Consider the following 22,439-nt stretch of genomic DNA (forward strand, 5'->3'; position numbering starts at 1 on the left):
AAATACCCAAGTAATACCAGGTTTGTCACCTCGTTAGTCGTTAGATGATTATATCCACTCTCCCTGACAGTGACTGCATGAGGAGACCGGTGCTGTCATCATTGGACGATGTTTGTGTGGTACGCTGCTAATATTCGAGTTAAAAACTGGAGAAACAACAATTGCTCAGTTATATATCCAGATCAAAATAATCAGCCTTCACCTATCAACATAATTAGAAAAGACTAAAGGTTTAGTCATTTACCATAATGCATATTCTTGCGTCACTAACAAGAACAGCACTAATCTACACAGTGTTTACTTTGACATTATTCTATTTACATCATACTCACCTGCACTAAACAAAAAAGCTCTTTTCTTCACTTGGTTTACTTTTTAGGAAGAAGTAAGGTACAATGAAATTACTATCAAAATACCTTCAAGAAATTTCTTCAGGCGGTGCTACATGTTTGAAACTGGAACATTTACAAAACCCAAATGTGATTTTAATTGTTTACTTAAGTCTTCAAACATACAATGCATCAAACTGTAACAAAAACGAGAAATAGTTTATAAATTAGGAAACCATTGATTTTAAGTCCGTCACACAAGGTCCATATCGCTCTCGCACTCGCTGTCCAATTTGAAAACGACTCCTTTGTTGGCTGATCCAGATTTCTTCTACAGAACTGATGAGTGATGGGACACTCTCAGCTGATCAGCGATAAAGCTAAAAAGCCAGTAGTCTTGCCGAATAAAATCATCCATTAGGGAAAATGTCGAATGGTTCCAGATCTCACACAAAACGAAAACATTTGTTCGTCTTGCGTCTTAATATGGTGTTGTTCTTACAATCGAGTGGCGTGTCTTTGTTTCGGAGACAGTGCACCCCGTTTGGCTCAGATGTGGCCACAATTTCGGCCACAGCACTTTGACAGAAGGAATTTTATTTCTCTAAGCTGATCTGATATTTCTACAGATTAAAACTATCTACTTGCTTGCGTCCCTAACTCCAATCTCTGCTGTCCTCATACTCTCCTAGTTGGAGCCCTCTTTATGTACTGACTCAGAGCTTCAAAATGACACCATACTTACGTCCTCAGTTCCATAGTCAGGAACGGCTGACCAGCTACTGTTGCAGAATTAACAAAAATATAATGAAGAGAAGGCTGCGTGGATATTTGAATAAATATCAGATTACGAATACTATACTTCTGGTTAAATCTGTCGGTGATCTCTGCTCCTTTCATGGTACTCAACAAATTATTTGCGGCAGTGTCCTGTCTGTCCTTGGCTAGAAGTACATATTAAAATGTAGACCCTCCTCATATAGGTCATGTGATTCGGACCATAAGATTCAAGAGGCTGAGGTCATACCTGCAATAGTAGAGTGCTTTGCACAGCAGTGGCGGGTTCAAACTAATCTTCGGATTAAAATCTGTATTACGTGAGATGGAGAATGGTTTAACCACAAGTTGGGCTTCAGCGTAAAGAGTACGAGATTTTGGAAGAGCAGTAGATTGCTCAGGGAAGTTAAATGATCATCTTTGGTGGACAGCGTTGTTTGCGAAAAATCCTGTTGAGTAAATTTATAGAACTGGTATGCGAGGTGCATTATGCAGCAGCCAACAGTCTCCATCGACATCTCACATACGGGTAGTCAGAAGAAGGTAAAATAGATGATAGTCTGTACAGACAGTCGCGTCTACTCGGTACAAAAGCGATTGGATTAGAACGAGAAGTGACTAGCAATGCTGCAAGCACTACCGCCATGAACTCTACGGTATCCACCAAAAAAATTTCGGAGTTTGTTCTAGTATATTTTTAGAGTATTCTGGTATTGAAGACCAGTGGTCTCCGGTGGCTCGTTACAGAGTAGCCCGGTGTATCTTAGTATCGGTACTGCACCGAAAACATCGGCGCAACAGTGCAAATATCGACGGTATTCATTGTGTGTCTTGCTTGTAAACGATCTTGTCCCGTTCTTTCACGGTATTTTCTGTTGGAAACAATAATGCCTACTTTACCCTTCGTTCTGAAGCTTGTATTCAGTACTGCTTGCTTCTGTCTCGTGTTTGTTTTACGGCAGTGTTAACTGTACGTTGACAGCGTCATAGACAGTTCCACTGATGAGGAGTTGACCGACGTATAACTCACTTAACGAGTTCACTGAATACCTTGGAAGAGCAGCACAACGAATCTTTGCTGAGATGTTCCCACAGCGACGGAGACCGCATCACGGTACCTTTGTTTCTGGGGTTATTGCATTGCTCTGTGTTGTAAGCTTTGGTGATTGCGTATTACTGGTTTTTTTCATTGTTGTGCAGGTATTTTCACGGAAACAAAGGTAAATGGTGAAACAAACCAAATAACTCATAACCACCTGATTACTAGAGTCGTGTTCTACCAAAACTACGGGTCAGTAGTGTGGCACAATATGTTAACGAACTAATGCGTGATAGGTATGCAACACCCCTAACATGCAGGTAATGCGGTTGCGACCTTAAATGGCCAAAGCTATTAGATAAACTATCATAGTCTATGCTTACGTACCATAGTCTGGCGCAGCCTAAGGTAGTTTTACAACTCTAGTTATTACTCTGCACTGAGCCACATTCTGAAGGTATCCTGAACGACCTCCGAACTTTTTATTTACGCACCCAGACGGCAGAGCGCGCTATTGGGCCGTTTCTGGGCTTTGGGCAAATGATTTTGAGCCGGGTGAAATCCGCCTTGAGTATTAAGAACTAGGGCAGGGTCGCCAGCCAACCTGCATGTGGTTTCGCAGGAATTTTTGGGGCAGCCTCAGATACATGGTGCTTAAACATGCAGAAAAACATTCTCATTCTTGAAAACGTAATTTATTCTAGACGCAGAAGGTATGGCAAACAATTCCCATCCCAGGGGAGTAGTAGCGTCAAGAAGGGCACCTGGCCGCCACTGTCACTGACATTGCCAAAACCCATATAACAATGCCAATCCTGTAGAGAAGCGTGAAAAGGTGAGGAATAAGGAGGACAAGGAGGAGAAGGAGAAGAAGAACAACAACAAGGGCATTTTTTGCTGGAGTTCTGGTACATCCGTTGTTGTACTAGGTCGTAGCTTGGAGTCGATCTGTAAAGCGTGTTCTGAAACCTGAACTGAGTGCTGGCAGAATTTTGAGATCAGGGTTGCACTTCCAGTACACCATACAGTTTTAATTGAACACAATGGTTTAAAAGGTCTTCTGTTGTCCCATTCCCACAACTGAATGTTGTTGTACTTTCTTGTCACGACTGGGTTACTCGTGAGTCTCGGATAGCATATCAGGTGTAAAAGACAAAATCACTGGGTAGTAGTTGCTAGGAAGTCTGGACCACTGACGTGATTCAGTCCTCGCCGAAAGGTGGCAGGACGGAAGTCTGCGGAACGAGTCCGGAAGGAAGCCCCCGTGGCTTCTGTGCATATTAGCGGTCCTGTAGTCGACGACAGAGCAGCCAGCGGAACACTGCCGCGCGGTTACCTAGGTGCCATGTAATATGGCCCCTGAGGAGGACCGTATGCGTAGAAGGACTGGTGGTGCGCGTGGGACGCGGTGGGGAAGGCGGGAGGCGGCGCCGGCGCAGAGACGGGGGGTGGAGGCGCGCCCGCAGCCAGGTGAGGGTGCAGGAAGTCCGTGGCCGCGCCGTACGCGGCGGGCCCTGCGGGCCCGGCTCCGCCCCCGGCCGCGTTGCCGCCGCCCCCGTGCGCTGCCCCCGCCGGCACCGGCCCGCCGCGGCCGCCCACTGCCGCCGCCTCCAGCGGCGACCCGTACATGAAGCCCGCCGCTCCGGCGGCCGGCCGAAAGCCTTGGTGCGGGTGGTGGTGCAAGTGGTGATGCTCACTGGCCTCCAACGAGTACTGCGCGTGCGCACTGCAAGCAGACAGAACCACAGCGATATTACCCTTGTGCACTCTGTACCAAAAATATGAACGAGGGTGACACTGATAATTTGTAGATAATTAAGAAAGGATTAATTTTTAAAAAATGTAAATTATTTGATACTTGCAGACTGAAGAGCCGAATGAAAAGTTGTACCAAGAGCAGGATTCGAACCCAAGTCTCCTCACTAAGTAGATGCACTAACCACAAGGATGAGTCAAATGAAAACCTTAAATCTGTAATAACACATCGAAATTTGGCTCCGTTATCCTGTAAGTTGGTAAGCGTGCTACAAACAGTGTGCAGAATGGCCTGTAGGTGGCAGCATAGTGCAGATGCACACATACCGTCACAGTATCACTATAAAGATGGCCGCCCCACTTGCGACGTGCACCAGGGAAGAACAGCGTTCTGTTATTCTGTTTTTGCGTAGTGAAGGTGTGAAATCTATTGAAATTCATCGACGAATGAAGGTTCAGTACGGTGGTGCATGTTTGTCGCAGGAGCAAGTCTACGAATGGAGTTGGAAGTTCGCAAATGGTGTGATTTCAGTGGAAGATGCTCCTCGTCCATGTCAGGCACAACGAGTTGTGACTCCACAGAACATTGCAGCAGTTGAAGCCATAGTGAAGGAAAACCGCCGAGTGACACTGAATGACATTGCAGCATGAAGAATGAGAAAGAAGAGGTAAGCCACGTGGTGCATGAGTGGTTGTGCGGACTACCAAAAGAACTTTTTTTCTAAAGGAATTTATGCACTTTGTAAGCGCTGGAGGACTAGCATTGCGCGTGGGGGAGATTGTGTTGAAAAGTGATACTCATTTGTACCACTTCTGCGCAATAAATAATATTTAAAAAATACTAAAGGTTTTCATTTGACTCACCCTCGCACCATATCACCCTAGCAAAGTGCACAACTGCACAGAATGGGAATTTGATTGAGGAGAAATGTGTCCTAGTGTAGTAGGAGATCCAGGTTCAAATCTCAGCACTGGTAGAAATTTTCTTTAGTCTCTTCAGTCTTCACATAAACATCATAAATTTTTGGGACTTGAAAAGGTCTCTGGAACCATATAGTTTCATTTGGTAAATGATTTTATTGTTTTTTAAAATGTTCCCTTTATCCTCAATACATTTTTGCATTCGATCGAAAAAGACTTCAATGCAATGTTGTCGCCGCTCTTTCTGAGGTACTTCAGAAATTAGGTTTTCATAATGTTTTACTGCTTCATCTGGTGACAGAAAAGTGATTCTTTGCATTTTTTCTTTAAATTTTGAAAAGAAAAAGAAATCACGAAGTGCTTGGTGAGGACTGTATGGTGGAGGGTTCATGGTGCTGTCTTTTAGGCATCCAGAAACTTAGTTGTTAGTTTTGCTGTATGCTCGGACTCGTTGTCGTAATAAAAATTTATTTTCACAAATGTTTTCAAAAATTAACGGTGAACAGAAGTTGGTGAATCAGTTGTCAGTAACTGCAATTCTGCATGGGGCATCATTGCCAAATGCATTTCTAAGACGATCTTCGTCTTGTTCAGGCATTAATCACGATTTAAAATCTTAAGAAATCATAGCCCGGGAATATTCTCTAGTCAAATTCATCTTACGGTGCACACAGCATCTGAAAATAAAAATAAATAACAAAATGTTAGAGCAAATCGAAGACACTAGCTGGCAATGAACTTCCAAAAGACTAGGAAGTAGCTGTCAAATAATTAAAAAGGTCAATTGCTTTTAGAACCACGGCACTCTAAAAATTTCCGTTGTATACGAGGGTGAATCAAATATAAACGAGACTCTTGGCCACCCGAGCGCACTATTGGCGTATGACGTATCCCGCTCCTGCCAGTGTTGGGCGGGGATGTGAGAAGTGGGGAAAGCAGCTGAGAGAAGTCGCTCGCTTCTGTCATTAGTTATCGACACACCGCGTGGATAGGCCGCGCGGTTTGAGGCGTCATGTCACGGACTGCGCTGTCCCTCCTGCCGGAGGTTCGAGTCCTCACTTGGGCATGGATGTGTGTGCTGTTCCTAGCATAAGTTAGTTTAAGTAGTGCATAAGTCTAGGGACCGATGACCTAAGCAGGTTGGTCCCTTAGGAATTCACACACATTTGAACATTTTTTCATCACCACGACTTCTGTGCAAGAGGCACGTGTCTCCGTTGTGCAACGCATTGCTCTCACGTTTCTCGCTCGGCAAGGTGTAAAACAGGCGAAATGCTCCGGGGATGCGCTGAACAATTCAAGAAAGAGAGACACCTCCACGATCTTGAGTGTTTTTGCTTGGCACAAGCAATTTGTGGTGGGTCGTGTGCTCGTTGAGAATGATGGCTACGATCGCCGACCCAGCAACAGAATTACAAACAACATTCGCCGTGTTCAATAAAGTGTTGAGGGTGTCAGGTGTTTGACGATCGTTGACGGTCGCTGACATTGCAAATAAAGTCGGGATATTTTATGGCAGCACTCTTCCCCTAATCACAACAAACTAGGATTTAAGAAAGATGGATTAATCAGCTTTAGACAACTAATAAAAAATTGAATCGTTTGCACATGAGTGAGAGTCTCTTGGCTAAATTTCAGGAGAACGGAGAGTCGTTCCGGACTCACATTATCGCCTGTGATGAAATGTGAGTGCATCAATACACCCCCACCCAATCAAAGGAAACAAGCGGGGAATGGAGAAACAAAAACACAAAAGTGTACGGGGGGGGGGGGGGGGGGGGCAGCTGTTAAACTTAAATCACGGTTGTCATCCGGCAACGTCGTGTTATCTACTTTTTGAGACCAGTGAGGCATGTTCCATATCGACTTTTTGCACGTATGTCGGACAGTGAACGGTGCGCATTAACACGTGGTTTTTATTGAGATTAGGCAAGCATATCGCTCAAACGACGTGACTTATTGATGAAAGAAGTGATTCTTCTGTAAGACAACGTGTGGTCCCGTACAAGAGCCCTGAACAAACAAATACTGGAGTAACTCAACTGGGAGACACTTAAACGCTCTCTGTATAGACTTTCATGTCTTTTGTCCACTTAAAGAAGTTCCGGGATGTCCATGGTTCAGTGGCGACAGTGAGGTTGAAGTCTATGTGCGCAACTGGATACAGGCACGAGCGACTTCGTTCTATGAGGACGGGGTCGCAAAGTTACTTATTTGCTGGAAAATGTGTGTTCCGAAAGAAGAGGGAGGAAGGAATGGAGGGAGATATATAGAAAATTGATGTATACACCTACATTTATAATTTATAGTGCCAACTAAAAAAACAAAGGAAGTTTAGTTTCTATTTGATTCACCCTTGCAGACGACACGGCTTCATGTGAAAAATGCGCTGTCTTGCTTTCGATGTGAATTGTATGACGTTTCAGAGAAGAAGAGATGTGGATCACAATGAAAAGAAAAGGTGCCCATTTGTCGACAACATTTTACTACGTTTTTCGTCGCACAAGGGAGTATTTCTCTGCGTGTTATTAGGAACAATGTACTAAAGTACATTGGACGATGTGGATTGTATGGTAGAGGTCTCGAGGACAGACATCTTGGGTTGTTCTTCCTGTAATTACTGCTTGGGTTATACAATACTGATGGAGACGTCGCACTGTTTACATCAGGACGCTGAGTTGGAGGTATCGTAGGGAGAATGGAGGACGGAATGGACAGCAAGGAACGCGGTGTAGTTAGCATACTGAGGTATGTAAACGGGAAAGGATGGTTTAAGAACATCGACTGTGTAACTTACAGGAGAAAACTTAATGGCGAAAGAACAGATCCTTCGGTCAGGTGAGCAGCTGGATGGAAAATGCGGGGCAGCGTTTTATTTGTTGTAACAAAGGATGTACGGTTAGTTAGAAAGGATGTAATTAGGCAGATATAATTGACTGAAGCGTATACCACTTGAGCTTCAAATGGATGCCAGAATTCTGCACACGTTCGTAGGTAGAGGGGAGGTCGGCGTTTGTAGTATATGCTATAGGAATTGGACTGGGTTTAATTGTTGACAGCTTTTTGAAAAGTTAGGGCAGAAGCCACTTTGGATAACAGAGGAAATCAGATGTTGGTCAAGGTGGTGATGATACATTCAGAGATATTGTGTGGAGATAAGGCTGATGGGTCGGTGGGAAGAGATTTCACTAGTAGTTTTAACAGACGGAGATTTTTTGAGGTTTTCCAAAGCCCGGTGTAGTAACCGATATAGAGGAAGGTGATGTATAAACTACAAAGGTTGCTAGTCAGAGGAAATAACCTGCTTTAAGGAAGTACTACGTTATGGAATCATGATCAGGGTCTATGTTGTGTGTCTCTGTAAAATTGCTTTTATGTCGTGTGCTATAACTGGAGTGTTTGACTTTGTTTGTGGAGTGGAATTATTATTGGAAACTAGGAGCAAGGGGGGCAGCGAACGTGTCGCTCTCCTCTTGGATATGTGGGTCCATAATGTGGTCAAAGTTGAGATTATGAGGGATGTTGAAGGTGTCTTGGAACAGGAGGCGAAAAGACTGACTTTGCTTAGGTTGTCAGGGAGAGAGTTTTTTTTTTTTTTGGGTGAGAGGGTAGTGTGGAGCAGGTTGTGGCCTTGGGTCGGTGGAAATCTTTCTAATACTTGCTGGAGTTAACAGCTGCCTACTCACCTTGGTGCATGTCTGTTACCATTACTGTATTTTGGCAGTCATAAAATTGTGGACGTGTTCTGAAACTACCAGTGATGTTTGAGTGAGTTCTGCACGTGGTTAAGCTAGAAAAAGTATTAGAGATGATGCCTCTACCTCAAGAAAATACGAGAAAGGGGGGGGGGGGCAACGACGGTATATGTGTAGCACCAAGCACCAACTTCATTCCAGTTTTGTTTAAAAAAGAAGTATTCCTGCAAACATTGTTTGGATTTGGAAAGTTAGCGAGATGGCTTCTGATGGGGGAATGAATATACTTCCGTTAGTCATTCCACTCAGTATAGTTGTAATCTTGAATTAATTTGGGTGTGGTACTGTGGAGTCGTATTTGGTGGTGTGGAAATGGGACCGATTGGCAGTAGGACAATTTCATGGGCGTTTCCAACTGTACCTAGGACCTCTGCTTGAATGCGACCAAGAAAGTTTCTACATGACTTTAAGATAACAGGAGTGGAGTTGCTTCCAGAACAGGTGTAACGAGAAGGAGGGACGGTATCATCAGGAAGGAAGATGGTAAACTGACGCCATCAGCTGATACAAGCTCGAGAGCGCTTGTGGATATTTAGATCAGTGGCAATGATATGGGCGGAAAACGGTAGGTCTACATAGGCGATGGAATTAAACAGAATGGGATAACTGGTGCATGAGACAAGTGATAGTACAAATTAGCAAACATCGTTAGCTACCCAGCAGATGCTGTTTGAAATTAAGAATACTTTTTATTCCTACATAATACCAGAGTTTGATCAGTGTCGCACAGTTAACAGTATAAATTTTCAAAGTGTGTGTTTTTTGTAAGGTGAAGCTTTTTGTCTTTGTATTACCTTTTTGTTGTGCTTTGTTGCTCAGTGACAGCAAATATGCAGTACTAAGCCTTGTGAGGTAAGAGCAGACAGCTTTGATCCTACTTACAACTAATTTAGAGAACTGAAACACTAAGCTTCAGCACATACAATTTTATTTCACGGCATCCATCACAGAGTGACATCACACACACTTGCTGCATATGGCAGCGCCATCTACTTATTATCAGAAAGTGGCAAGAGATGGTGCTGTGTCGTCCGAAAAAGACACAGCCAGGGAAAAAGCACCACAATAGAGACTTGGCATTTGTGCGAGTTCCACCAGCGCCACGGGCGGCGCTGAGGATGAAGATATGGACTTCTCCTCGGCCAATTGCCGGCCGAGTGAAATCCACCAATCGCCGGACGACAACGGACAGAAGCTTACTCTGAAGACAGAAGAGCAGCCCTCGCCCACTTGGTAATACATCATGTTCCAGAACTGACTTAGACAGGGAACGTCGTTTAGTGAGCTCTTAGAAGTGAACATACAGTTGTAGTAAATTGCATTTGCTATGTACTGTGTAGTTCACCTACGATTATTTGCACTTAGTCATTGTGGGCCTATTTTGGGTTATATTACATGCAGTGTTGCAGACTTAATGTTTCAGCAAGTCACAAAGATAAGTGAAACTTTTAACTCATTTGTGTGACTTCGTTACTGATTTGTTGGATTGCTGTAGAACTTTTGTTCGCCTATCTTGTTACCTGACCCTATGGCATAGATCTGTAATAGTAGCGGGGAGCAATTTTTTTAGCGGTGTAGTGCATCAGAAGCCGTTTCACGAACTCACAAACTCGGCCTACCGTAATAATACTGTGGAAACTCTACCTCCAAAGCAGTAGTGACGAGTCCTTACAAAACTGGCGACAAGGGTTTACAAAAGATGACATGAGTATCTCTTCTCATTCTCCGGTATCCTCCCCACCCTGGTCCACCTCAAGGGATGACCAGCTGGATCGATCGACAGATCTTCGTTCCACTCAGCCGCCAGAGAATAATACACCTGATTTTGTCGTTTCTGCCACGCCGAACCTATTCCACCATTGCTCTCTCAACCGAATCCATTTTCAGCTCCTCGTATTATTTTGTGGGCCAGTCAAACCATCTCTGGCCTCTGAGAACTCTCCTCCCCACATAACTCACCAACAAGCAAGTGGACAAATGCACATTTTGCATGCGTGACATCAAACTTGTGGTCATGTCGGGGCTAAGCCTCAGCAATAGCTGTTGTGTTTGACAGCATGTACACAGCTCTCTGAAACGTTAAACTGACAATTTAGTTCAACATTGAAACCTGCAGGACACCGATGAACAAACTGAATTTTTCGCCTTGCCTTAACGACGTTATGGCAACATTGACATCCTTAGGAATCACATCAACTCGTAAAGCATGCAAAAAAAAAAATGGTTCAAATGGCTCTGAGCACTATGGGACTTAACTTCTGAGGTCATCAGTCCCCTAGAACTTAGAACTACTTAAACCTAACTAACCTAAGGACAGCACACACATCCGTGCCCGAGGCAGGATTCGAACCTGCGACCATAGTGGTCGCTTGGTTCCAAACTGTACCACCTAGAACCGCTCGGCCAATTCGGCCAGAGGATGCAACAAGCCATGCACTTTCCACCTCGATGGTCAGCAATTTAGCAGCTGGTTTGTTCGCCCAGAGCAAGCTTTTTTAATCTCTGCAACTAATAATTGTTAATGATATGCCTTTTCTGCTGTTTTTTTCTGTATGTTATTTTATCCCTCCCACCCCATAAGGGTACATTCAACCCGCTCTTCAGCCAGGGAAGAATAAAATTAACTAAGAAGAAAAGACACCAACATAAGGGTGTTTTATTGTAAAGTGAGTTAGAAACTTTTGGAGGTGAAATTAGTGGAAGGTTTTATTCGTGGTTTTCTTCGTTTTAAATTTAAAACACAAATAATAAAACGATTCAACGAAAAACAACAATATTAAATTTCAAAAAATTAAAAACGCGACTTATAAAACTGATCTTAGGAAGAAGTACTTCATTGTCCCAGAAAGAAAGAATGCTACAAATGCGAAACGTTACGTATGTATTATTTGGAGTCTCCAGAGTGAGCGAGCCAAGTTTCCGTCACTTCCGACAGATGGCGTAGCTGCAGAACAGTTTCAAAATGGCGTCTTTTTTTTATTATAGTGTGTAGTGTGGACTGAAGAGATCATCCTTGGGATGTAAGGATAAAAGGAAATCACTTTATTTGTTACACATTCAGTTAGGCTTGGGCACGCAATGGGTCTTTTAGCCTGCTGTCTTTGGTTATGTCTATCTCCTATGGAGGGCGAAATGTGTTAAGGCTGTTATGTGTGACTGCTTCCTCGTGTTATGACAGATTTCCTATGAGGGGTGAAATGATATTGACTTCGGTACTCGATACTTGTGCCATCTTGCAGGGTTTACTGCTTCTACCAATTCTAATTGTCGAACTTCGTCTCCAAGGGCTTCGACCTTGTCAAAAACTCGTAGAGCCTTGTCATGGACCTTCTCTTGTATAGTGGTCTTGTGGAATGTGGTGCGGATGTCGACGTTTCTTGTCCACCATGTAGCTCCTGTGCTCCATTGATAGCAAATGTTTTGCTGGGCTCGGAGTTTGTTGTAGTTGGAGACGCACGTAGTTCCCCACAAGGTGGAGCCATACAACATTGTGGGTTCCACCGTTGCCTTATACAATTGGAGTTAAGTCTTAGGGTTGAGATGCTTACTCTTTAGGAACGGAATCAATGACCTGGCCATCTTCTGGGCTGCTGTCTTTTTGTCGTCAATATGCTGCGTAAAGAGTAATTTTTTGTCAAGGTAGACACCGAGATACTTCACTCCCGGCGACCATGGGATAAATTGGTCAGCTATTTGTAGTCTGTCGTTCAGAACTGGTTTCCTCTGTGTGAACAGAACGGCTGCCGCCTTCGTCGGGTTGATCGTTATCTTATTTTGCAGCGCCCAGCGTTCCATTACAGCAAGTTGCCATTGCATCCTAGCGATTAGCTGGTCCAAGTGTCGTCCAGTTATCAGAAAGGCCATATCGTCCACATAAAAACTCGCCGTAACAAGGGTGTCTGTTGGGATGTCACTTATATATAAGTTGAAAAGCAGAGGCGAAATGACAGAGCCCTGCGGAGATCAGTTTCATTTCGGAGTTTTTATCGTCGACTCCGACATACAATTTCCTGTCCTGCAGAAAGTTGTCTATGAGTCTAATGTAACAATCCGCAATAGGGGTAGTGCGATGCATTTTGACGATAAGGTTGGGCCGCCACACCTTATCGTAAGCTTTCTCAGTGTCAAGGAAGACACCAATCGTGAAGTGCTGCTTGTTGTATCCTTCTTGTATCCGTTCGGTGATCCGTAGAAGTTGAAGTTCGGCAGATAACTTGGCCTTGAAACAGAATTGTTCGGGTCGTATAACATCATGCGCTGTAAGCGTGTCATGGAGCCTCTTCAACAGCACTCTCTCGAGCACCTTGCCAAGGGTCGGCAAGAGGCTAATTGGCCGGTAACTGTTGGGTTCTGCTGGGTCTTTACCTGGCTTAGATATTGGAACTACTCGAGCCATCTTCCACGCCGTAGGGAAATACCCCTGCAGAAGACAGCTGTTGAGAGTTCGGGTAAGGAGCACATTTGGCTTCCTGGGCAACTGTTTCAAATCGGTGTTGCTTATGGAGTCGTTGCCTGGCGCATTATTCTGTCTTCCGGATAATTTTACGGATCTCTGCTGGTGTTGTGAGTTGTGGGCTGCTCTGCACAGGCGCAGTATGAAAAACAGTCCATTCTGCTGTAACGACGGCTTCCTGTTCTTGCAGGCGGACGTCGTTCACGGGGATCGCTGGTGTAGACATATGTTCTTGGTAAGTCGTAACAGATAGAGAAAGTGTATGAGGATATTGAAAGGGTAATGCAGTATGTAAAGGGGGACGAAAATCTAATAGTCATGGGCGACTGGAATGCAGTTGTAGGGGAAGGAGTACAAGAAAAGGTTATAGGAGAATATGGGCTTGGGACAAGGAATGAAAGAGGAGAAAGACTAATTGAGTTCTGTAACAAGTTTCAGCTATTAATAGCGAATACCCTGTTCAAGAATCACAAGAGGAGGAGGTATACTTGGAAAAGGCCGGGAGGTACAGGAAGATTTCAATTAGATTACATCATGGTCAGACAGAGATTCCGAAATCAGATACTGGATTGTAAGGCGTACCCAGGAGCAGATATAGACTCAGATCACAATATAGTAGTGATGAAGAGTAGACTGAAGTTCAAGACATTAGTCAGGAAGAATCAATACGCTAAGAAGTGGGATACGGAAGTTCTAAGGAATGACGAGATACGTTTGAAGTTCTCTAGCGCTATAGATACAGCAATAAGGAATAGCGCAGTAGGCAACACAGTTGAAGAGGAATGGACGTCTCTAAAAAGGGCCTTCACAGAAGTTGGGAAGGAAAACATAGGTACAAAGAAGGTAGCTGCGACGAAACCATGAGTAACAGAAGAAATACTTCAGTTGATTGATGAAAGGAGGAAGTACAAACATGTTCCGGGAAAATCGGGAATACAGAAATACAAGTCGCTGAGGAATGAAATAAATAGGAAGTGCTGGGAAGCTAAGACGAAGTGGCTGCAGGAAAAATGTGAAGACATCGAAAAAGATGATTGTCGGAAGGACAGACTCAGCATACAGGAAAGTCAAAACAACCTTTGGTGACATTAAAAGCAACGGTGGTAACATTAATAGTGCAACGGGAATTCCACTGTTAAATGCAGAGGAGAGAGCAGATAGGTGGAAAGAATACATTGAAAGCCTCTACGAGGGTGAAGATTTGTCTGATGTGATAGAAGAAGAAACAGGAGTCGATTTAGAAGAGATAGGGGATCCAGTATTAGAATCGCAATTTAAAAGAGCTTTGGAGGACTTACCGTCAAATAAGGCAGAAGGGATAGATAACATTCCATCAGAATTTCTAAAATCATTAGGGGAAGTGGCAACAAAACGACTATTCACGTTGGTGTGTAGAATATATGAGTCTGGCGACATACCATCTGACTTTCGGAAAAACATCATCCACACAATTGCGAAGACGGCAAGAGCTGACAAGTGCGAGAATTATCGCACAATCAGCTTAACAGCTCATGCATCGAAGCTGCTTACAAGAATAATATACAGAAGAATGGAAGAGAAAATTGAGAATGCCCTAGGTGACGACCAGTTTGGCTTTAGGAAAAGTAAAGGCACGAGAGAGGCAATTCTGACGTTACGGCTAATAATGGAAGCAAGGCTAAAGAAAAATCAAGACACGTTCATAGGATTTGTCGACCTGGAAAAAGCGTTCGACAATATACAATGGAGCAAACTGTTCAAGATTCTGAAAAAAAGTAGGGGTAAGCTACAGGGAGAGACGGGTCATATACAATATATACAACAACCAAGGAGGAATAATAAGAGTGGACGATCAAGAACGAAATGCTCGTATTAAGAAGGGAGTAAGACAAGGCTGTAGCCTTTCATCCCTACTCTTCAATCTGTACATCGAGGAAGCAATGATGGAAATAAAAGAAAGGTTCAGGAGTGGAATTAAAATACAAGGTGAAAGGATATCACTGATACGATTCGCTGATGACGTTGCTATCCTGAGTGAAAGTGAAGAAGAATTAAATGATCTGCTGAACGGAATGAACAATCTAATGAGTACACAGTATGGTTTGAGAGTAAATCGGAGAAAGGCGAAGGTAATGAGAAGTAGTAGAAATGAGAATAGCGAGAAACTTAACATCAGGATTGATGGTCACGAAGTCAATGAAGTTAAGGAATTCTGCTACCTAGGCAGTAAAATAACCAATGACGGACGGAGCAAGGAGGACATCAAAAGCAGACTCGCTATGGCAAAAAAGACATTTCTGGCCAAGAGAAGTCTACTAATATCAAATACCGGCCTTAATTTGAGGAAGAAATTTCTGAGGATGTACGTCTGGAGTACAGCATTTTATGGTAGTGAAACATAGACTGTGGGAAAACCGGAACAGAAGAGAATCGAAGCGTTTGAGATGTGGTGCTATAGAGGAATGTTGAAAATTAGGTGGACTGATAAGGTAAGGAATGAGGAGGTTCTACGCAGAATCGGAGAGGAAAGGAATATGTGGAAAACACTGATAAGGAGAAGACTGAGGGAATGACTTCCATGATACTAGAGGGAGCTGTAGAGGGCAAAAGCTGTAGAGGAAGACAGATATTGGAATACGTCAAGCAAATAATTGAGGACGTAGGTTGCAAGTGCTACTCTGAGATGAGGAGGTTAGCACAGGAAAGGAATTCGTGGCGGACCGCATCAAACCAGTCAGTAGCCGGATGAAAAAAAAAAAAAAAAAAAAAAAAAAAAAAAAAAAAAAAAAAAAAAAATCGTGGCATACAGCTCTGCCTGGGCTAGTTCGTCATAGAGGAGGCCATCTGGTCCTCTGATGGCTCGTTTAGGTGGCCGCTGGTGTCGTATATTCTTGACTACCTGCCATTCGTTCTTGGTTCGAAGTAAGAATTCATCCATCTTATCTTCCGAGACCTGCTGTCGTCACTTGGCCCCTCTCTTGTGCAGTTCTCGTGTTAAGACGTGTGTTTCTCGTCGATCGATAGGGTTTCTATAGCGGAGCCAACGTCGTCTGCTCCTGTTTCTCTGTATCTTCAGTTCTTGGAGTAGAGGCGGGGACTCGTCGAAAGCTACTACAGGGAAGACCGTGTGAGTAGTTGCCCTCCGTTTGGCTACCTTTATCTTCTGCGTCAAAGTTTGTACCGCGATGTCGATGGCTTCCGCTGTTGAAACGTCTTGCGTCGGGCAGATATTGTTGTCAAGATATGTCCGAAATTGACCCCAGAGTTTGTGAGGTAGGGGGCGGAAGTTTGCCCGTTGCGTTTTCCACTATGCTGGTAACAGGCCGGTTGTCAGACGAAAGATCGTCGACGGTGCGGAGCTGGAGGTTCGTCTCAATATTTTTGATGATAGCAATATCTAGGACGTGTGCTTCTTGCCGATCGACGTAAGGAATCCGTGTGGGCTCTCGTGGGCCATGGACTGTGATGCCCAGTTCTTCTTCCATGGCAATCAAAGTTCGTCCACGAGGGTTCGTACGCCGGGAATTCCACGCGACGTGCTTGCTGTTAAGGTCACCTCCTAGGAAGATTTTGTCAAAATTGGTGAAGATACTCCGAAGGTCATCTGGCAGCAGGTTTTTCCCGGGGCTGTTGTACGCCGCAATGAAAGTGATGTTGGCTGCCGCCGATCGAACCGTTACTGCTGTTGCCTCCAGATGTTGGAGGTGTGGTAGTGTTTCATGATGGTGCCGCAGTTCCCTTTTAAGCAAAACTGCGATCCCTCCACCTCGTTGGCCTTGTCTGTGCGGAATATAGACGCACATGTTACGAAATCTGAGCCCAGTTGTTGGACGAAGGTGCGTCTCCGATACAAATGCGATGTCGATTTTGTGACGTTGTAAAAATTCTGTTTTCTTGTGTTTCATTCCGTTGGCGTTCCATATACAGATTTTCAGATTTCTCGTGGTCCCAGTGCGATCCATCTTAAGGTGTTCCAAAGGCCTTCAATACACTTTCGATTAAAGAAAGTATCCCCACTAGTTGTTGCTGCACGGCGGTGAGAAGTTTCGCGGCATCAGAGAGCGCTGGGGCTATAGATTCCATCAAATGAGCTGGTGAGACCTAGGTTTCCGGTTCCGGTCGGCGTGGTGATGCTACGTGGGCGTATGAATAATGCTGTCGGTGCTGTCGAGGTGAAAGTGCTTCAGGAGGAGGCTGTGTTACTGGCTGCCGTGTCGCCGCCGGCTTTTCTTGTGGCGTTCTCTGACTCTGGGGCGGAGGGTGTGGCGTCAGGTTGGAGTGCAGTATTACACGAGTCCTCCGTTGAGAGGGCTGCGGGGAAGACCGTTGTCTGCATTTCCTGAGAAGTTCTTGGTACTTCTGGCAGTCACGCCATGTGGCAGGGTGGTCCTTTTCACAGTCAGCACATTTCAGCGGAGCCTCTCTGGGATAAGTACATGCTGGTGGAGATCGGTGTTGCCCCCCACATCGAACGCAGCGAGCAGGCAAGCTACAATAATTAGCTGTATGTTCGAATCGCTGGTAGTGGCGACACTGAACAGGTACTTCTTGTCTGTTGTTGGTTTCAATAAGTACTTTAGTATATGGAAGGTATTTTATGTCGTAAATCTTGTAGTTTTCCTTTTGGGCTGGCAACGTGACACAGTAAGGATCTTGAGGTTGTAATTCCTTGGTGTTGTCGTCTCGATTTTTAAACTGGTGGACGTTGGTGACAGGGAAAACCATTTCTATCAGTGCGTCTTTCAGTTCTTCCTCCGTAACTTCGGCAGGTAGACGTTTGGCAACCACTTTGAGGTCCTTGTCCTCTGCGGCCTGATGTGTAAAAAAGTGGATGTCATTCGACACAAAGGAATTGATGGCCCGCCGTTGATCTTCATAGGAGTCAAAGTGATATTTGATCCTGTCTCATGGTAGATGGCCTCAAGACTGCCGTCAATATACGCTTTCAGCGCCTTGTTGAGTTCCATGTAGTTCTTGGTTTGGTAAATAGTAACGGGCGGGACTCTGCGTTGTAAGTTCCGGCCGGAGCCATCTGTCCCCTCTTTATCTGCTCCGAGATTGACGTCACTCGTCTGGTCCATACGTTCTGGAGCATCCGTAGTATCTTCCGTCGCAATAGGCGCATAACGGTTGGAAGTTTTCAGTTCTTCTGTGCGTTGTCGCTTCCGAGAGTTGTTCTGCTTAGGAGAAGAGCTGAGTCGTTTGCTTTGGCGAACTAGTGTAAAACCGCCCTCTCCGTTGGTGGGCTGCATGGTCCAAACTTCTTCAGAGGAGACTCCCTCCATTTCGTCGTCGTCTTCTGGAGGAGAAAATTGTTCCACGTCGTCTACTTGTTCATCAGGCTGAGAAGTAGGAACTGTAATAGTGCGGTTGTCGTATACTTCGTGACTTTGCAGAATCATGTGTTGTATTTCACGTCGTAGTTCCCGTTGTAGCCGATCGTTCCGTGTTAGGTGATGCCTCTCGTCACAGGGCTTTGACGGCCCCGGCGCGACCGAGCCGTCTGGCTCGGACGCTCGCGTGCCGTTGTCCGCACTCATCGGCATCGCGCGCTCAACTGAAAATGGCGTCTGTACGTGATGTACGTTACAAGCAACGTCCTGTCATTGAATTTCTCACTGCAGAGAAAGAAACTGCGGGGAATATTCACAAACGCTTGTGCAAAGTCTATGGAGTATCTGCTGTCGACCGAAGTACAGTTAGTCGCTGGGCACGAGGGGTGAGGTCATCAGAAGGCGGTTCGGCGGAGCTCCACGATTTGCAGCGGTTGGGGAGACCATCCGCGGATGTCACACCTAGCATGTTGCAGTGAGCTGATGTTGTCAATCGCCATTAAAGGATGCTATTCGTGGCAGACATGATGAGGACGACGAGGAAGTGATTCACACAGTGAAGCACTTGCTCCGCAACCATGACAAGGATTGGTACCGATAGGGCGTACACTCCCTTGTTTCACGCTGGAAGAAGGCCATAGAACGAGATGGAGATTATATGGAAAAATGGGGTGTGTAGATGAAACACCATTCTTTCGTATGTGTAATTCTCTTGATGTTCAGTAAAGAATGGTTGAAGAAAAAAAATGCGGTGCATTACTTTCTGAGTAACCCTCGTACAAATGATTCATTCGTTTTCAAAACTCTATATTTTTCAAACTATTACAAGTGCAAATATGATTGTTGCATGAATAGAACCGTAAAATCACTGCTTGAATTTTCCACTTTACAAATGTCTTATGAGTATCCGTCAGGTCACACGTCCTCGTGGTAGTCAAATTCGTTCCAGCGTCACAGCAGTAGTGATACGTTCTCTGAGCCATTCAAGTATTTTTGACAGTGGAAATATGTAAACACGATCCTTAATGTACCCGCAAAGAAAAGAGTCACAAGGCGTTAGGTCAGCCGACCTGGAGAACCAAGGGAACAGAGCCACCTCATCTTCACTACTACACACAATCCAGCGATGCTCCGGTGAAGGGGTGCCCCACCTTGTAGGAAGATGAAGTTTACAGAATCAGCAGTCAGTTGCGGAAACAATTAAAACTGCAACATATCAAGGTAACATGTACACGCCACACTTCTCACAGAAGAAAACGGCCCACACAGCTTCGTCCGTGCCATGCACATAGAACGTAACCTTAGGCGAATATCACTCACGCACTACAATTTCATGAGGATTTTTGGTGCACCACACTCTCAGATTGTGGCGATGAACCTTTCCAGATAAATGGAAGGTTGCTTCCTTGCTGATCATCAGCTTGCAGACGAAATGTTCATCCTCAAATGCTTCCTGCATTATGATACAAAAATGAAGGCCGAGGCTGAAATCTTCAGGTTTTAATTGTTGCAAGAGCTGCAGGTAGTATGGTTTGAAATATTGCTGCCGTCGCAAAATTCCGATAAGATTACGGGTCCATTTATGCATCAGTCATATATATACACGTCGTTTTTTTTTTTTTTTTTGAAAAATATAGAATGCTGAAAACGAATTAATCATTTATAATAGCCCTGTATTATTTTTTGATCATGTTACATAAAGATATCATTCGTAAATGATAATTATTGTGAGGTACGAGGCCGTGCTGAAAAGTAATGCCTCGGAATTTCCATGTGAAAGCGCTTAAAAGCTTTTTAAATAAAGCAAACGTTAACAATATCTGAATCTTTATTCTTCATGTCTACATATTTGTAGCGCTCGGCCGGTAGAGGGCTCCGAAATGTTAACGCGCAGCATGGCAATGTGCTCGTAAGAAACAACTAGTTTCGAATTCGAAGAGTTTGTCCACAATGGTGCTCCTGACTTGGCCCCATCCGATTGTCATTTGTTTCCAAAACTTAAAGAAAACCTTCGAGGACTTTGATACTGACGGAAATCAGCGTTTGGCGTCATTGGCCGGGAGGCCCCTTACGGTGCATGACCGGCCGCCTCGGTGCAGGTCTTATTACATTTGACGCCACATTGGCCGACCTGCGCGCCGGTTGTGGATGAAGTGATGATGAAGACGACAGGCGACACCACACCCAGTCCCTGAAGGGAGTAAATCCAGCCGGGAATCGAAACCTGATCCCTTAGAACGGCAATCCGTCATGCTGACCACTCAGCTATCGGGGCGGACTTGATACTGATGAACCGGTGCAAGCGCAGGTGAGATTGTGGCTCCGTCAACACTGTCAAACATTCTAGTGACGGTATTAGCAAACTGGTCTTTCGTTGGGAGAGGTGTGTTTTTCATCAAGGTGACTATGTTGAGAAATAATTATGTAGACATGAAGAGCTGAATATATTTTCAGCAGAAATCAGTCTTAACGATCTAGTAGTCAACGACATTTTTCCTCTAATCTTCCTTCTTACCCAATTAAGCCTTCATACACGGTCCAGCCACGTTGATATGACCACCACCTACGTTCGACGTCAACGTGAAATAATTCACAGACGGCTGGTGGCAGCACTAGCATTAGAGCGTATGTAAAGCATGGCGGGGGGAAGCGGGTGGCGGGAAATACCGTGCATGGCAAAATGACGATATCCAAAACTGGCGCCGAGGCAACGTTGGTGCAACACGGGCTACAGATGACAGGAGTGAACGATACTGCGGAGATGTGTACGGGAGAATAGACGTGCTACTACTGGACAGCTGACCACCCTTATGACGCAAGGAGCTACCAACAGTGCCTCCTCAACGACCGTTCAGCGAACGGGGCTGCGTGTGGGTCTCAGCACCAGCCGCCCATGCTGACTGCTGTTCATCGGCGACGAAGGCTGGAGTTTGCTAGCCAGCACCGCAATTGTATTTCCACTGAGTGGTGACCAGTGGCTTTTTCAGATGTATCACGTTTTATACTCATTTGGGGTGAAAGTCATTAAAACAAAAGCGTTTTTAGTTGCGGTGGTATCGTCTCGAGAAATTTCAGTCACCAGCTTTCTCCTCCGAATGAGAAAGTATTTTACTGTCGCCGACGTGCGTAGGGAGAAACGATCATCGTAAGAAAATAAGGGAAATCAGAGCTCGCACGGAAAGATACAGGTGTTCGTTTTTTCCCCGCTCTGTTCGAGAGTGGAATAATAGAGAATTAGTGTGAAGGCGGTTCGATGAACCTGCTGCCAGGGACTCACGTGTGATTTGCAGAGTAGCCATGTAGATGTAGATGATAGATGGCTTTTGGGTTTTAAGATCCTGCAACAATCATCGGAAGGCCAGCTAGAGGAGGGAACATTATGGTCTCGGGAATGCTTTCGTGGAATTCCCTGGGTGGTCTCGTTATTCTGGAAAGCAAAATGGATCAACACATGTATGCATCTATCCTCGGGCACTATGTTCACACCTACGTGGAGATTGGTTTTCCTTCGCGCGATGGAATCTACAAACAAAACAATGCAGTGTGTCAAACAGCTCGCAGTGTACGTGCATGGTTCGAAGAGTATCAGGACGAGTTTAGCGTAGCTGGTTGGTTGCTCTCGTGCTACTGTAGTAAACATCCGTAAAAAGTGACTGAAGGATGCTGAAACCACGAGTAGGTGACTAGGTGTTGGACGTCCGCACCTCATTACAGAACTCCGAGTTTTGAGGCTTACCTTCTGTATGAAGCAGGGTACGTGGCTATCTACGGCAGCTCTGACGACAGATTATATCGTTGATGAATACATAAGTAATCTAGAGCACAATGTTCAGCGCACATAGGGGCTCCACTGCTGACGACTCCGAAGCGTCCAATTTTGACATAACGACATCGTCAGTTGCGATTAAAATGTGTACAAGATTACTGAGATTGAACTGTGGATCAGTGGAAACCTGTCGCTTCGTTGAATGAATCACGTCTTTTGTTATGTCAGGTCGATAGTCGTGTGCGGGTAAGTTTTCATCCAATCGTCTCCTCGTAACACATCGCGCCATAGCCACAGGCTGGTGGAAGCAGTATTACGCAGTGGAAAATACT

General features: G+C 44.9%; 1 protein-coding gene across 1 annotated transcript in view; it reads right to left on the minus strand.

Moving 5' to 3' along the window:
• Nucleotides 1–480: 480 nt before the first annotated feature.
• LOC126354305 (transcription factor SOX-10-like) overlaps nucleotides 481–22,439 on the minus strand; it is a 205,354-nt gene continuing 183,395 nt past the window's right edge. Inside the window, exon 7 of the mRNA XM_050003860.1 lies at nucleotides 481–3,871. Coding sequence (XP_049859817.1) covers nucleotides 3,478–3,871 — 394 coding nt within the window. The 3' untranslated portion in view covers nucleotides 481–3,477. The remainder of the gene's footprint in view (nucleotides 3,872–22,439) is intronic.

This window comes from Schistocerca gregaria, chromosome 3, assembly GCF_023897955.1.
Source record: "Schistocerca gregaria isolate iqSchGreg1 chromosome 3, iqSchGreg1.2, whole genome shotgun sequence".
Classification (NCBI taxonomy): domain Eukaryota; kingdom Metazoa; phylum Arthropoda; class Insecta; order Orthoptera; family Acrididae; genus Schistocerca; species Schistocerca gregaria.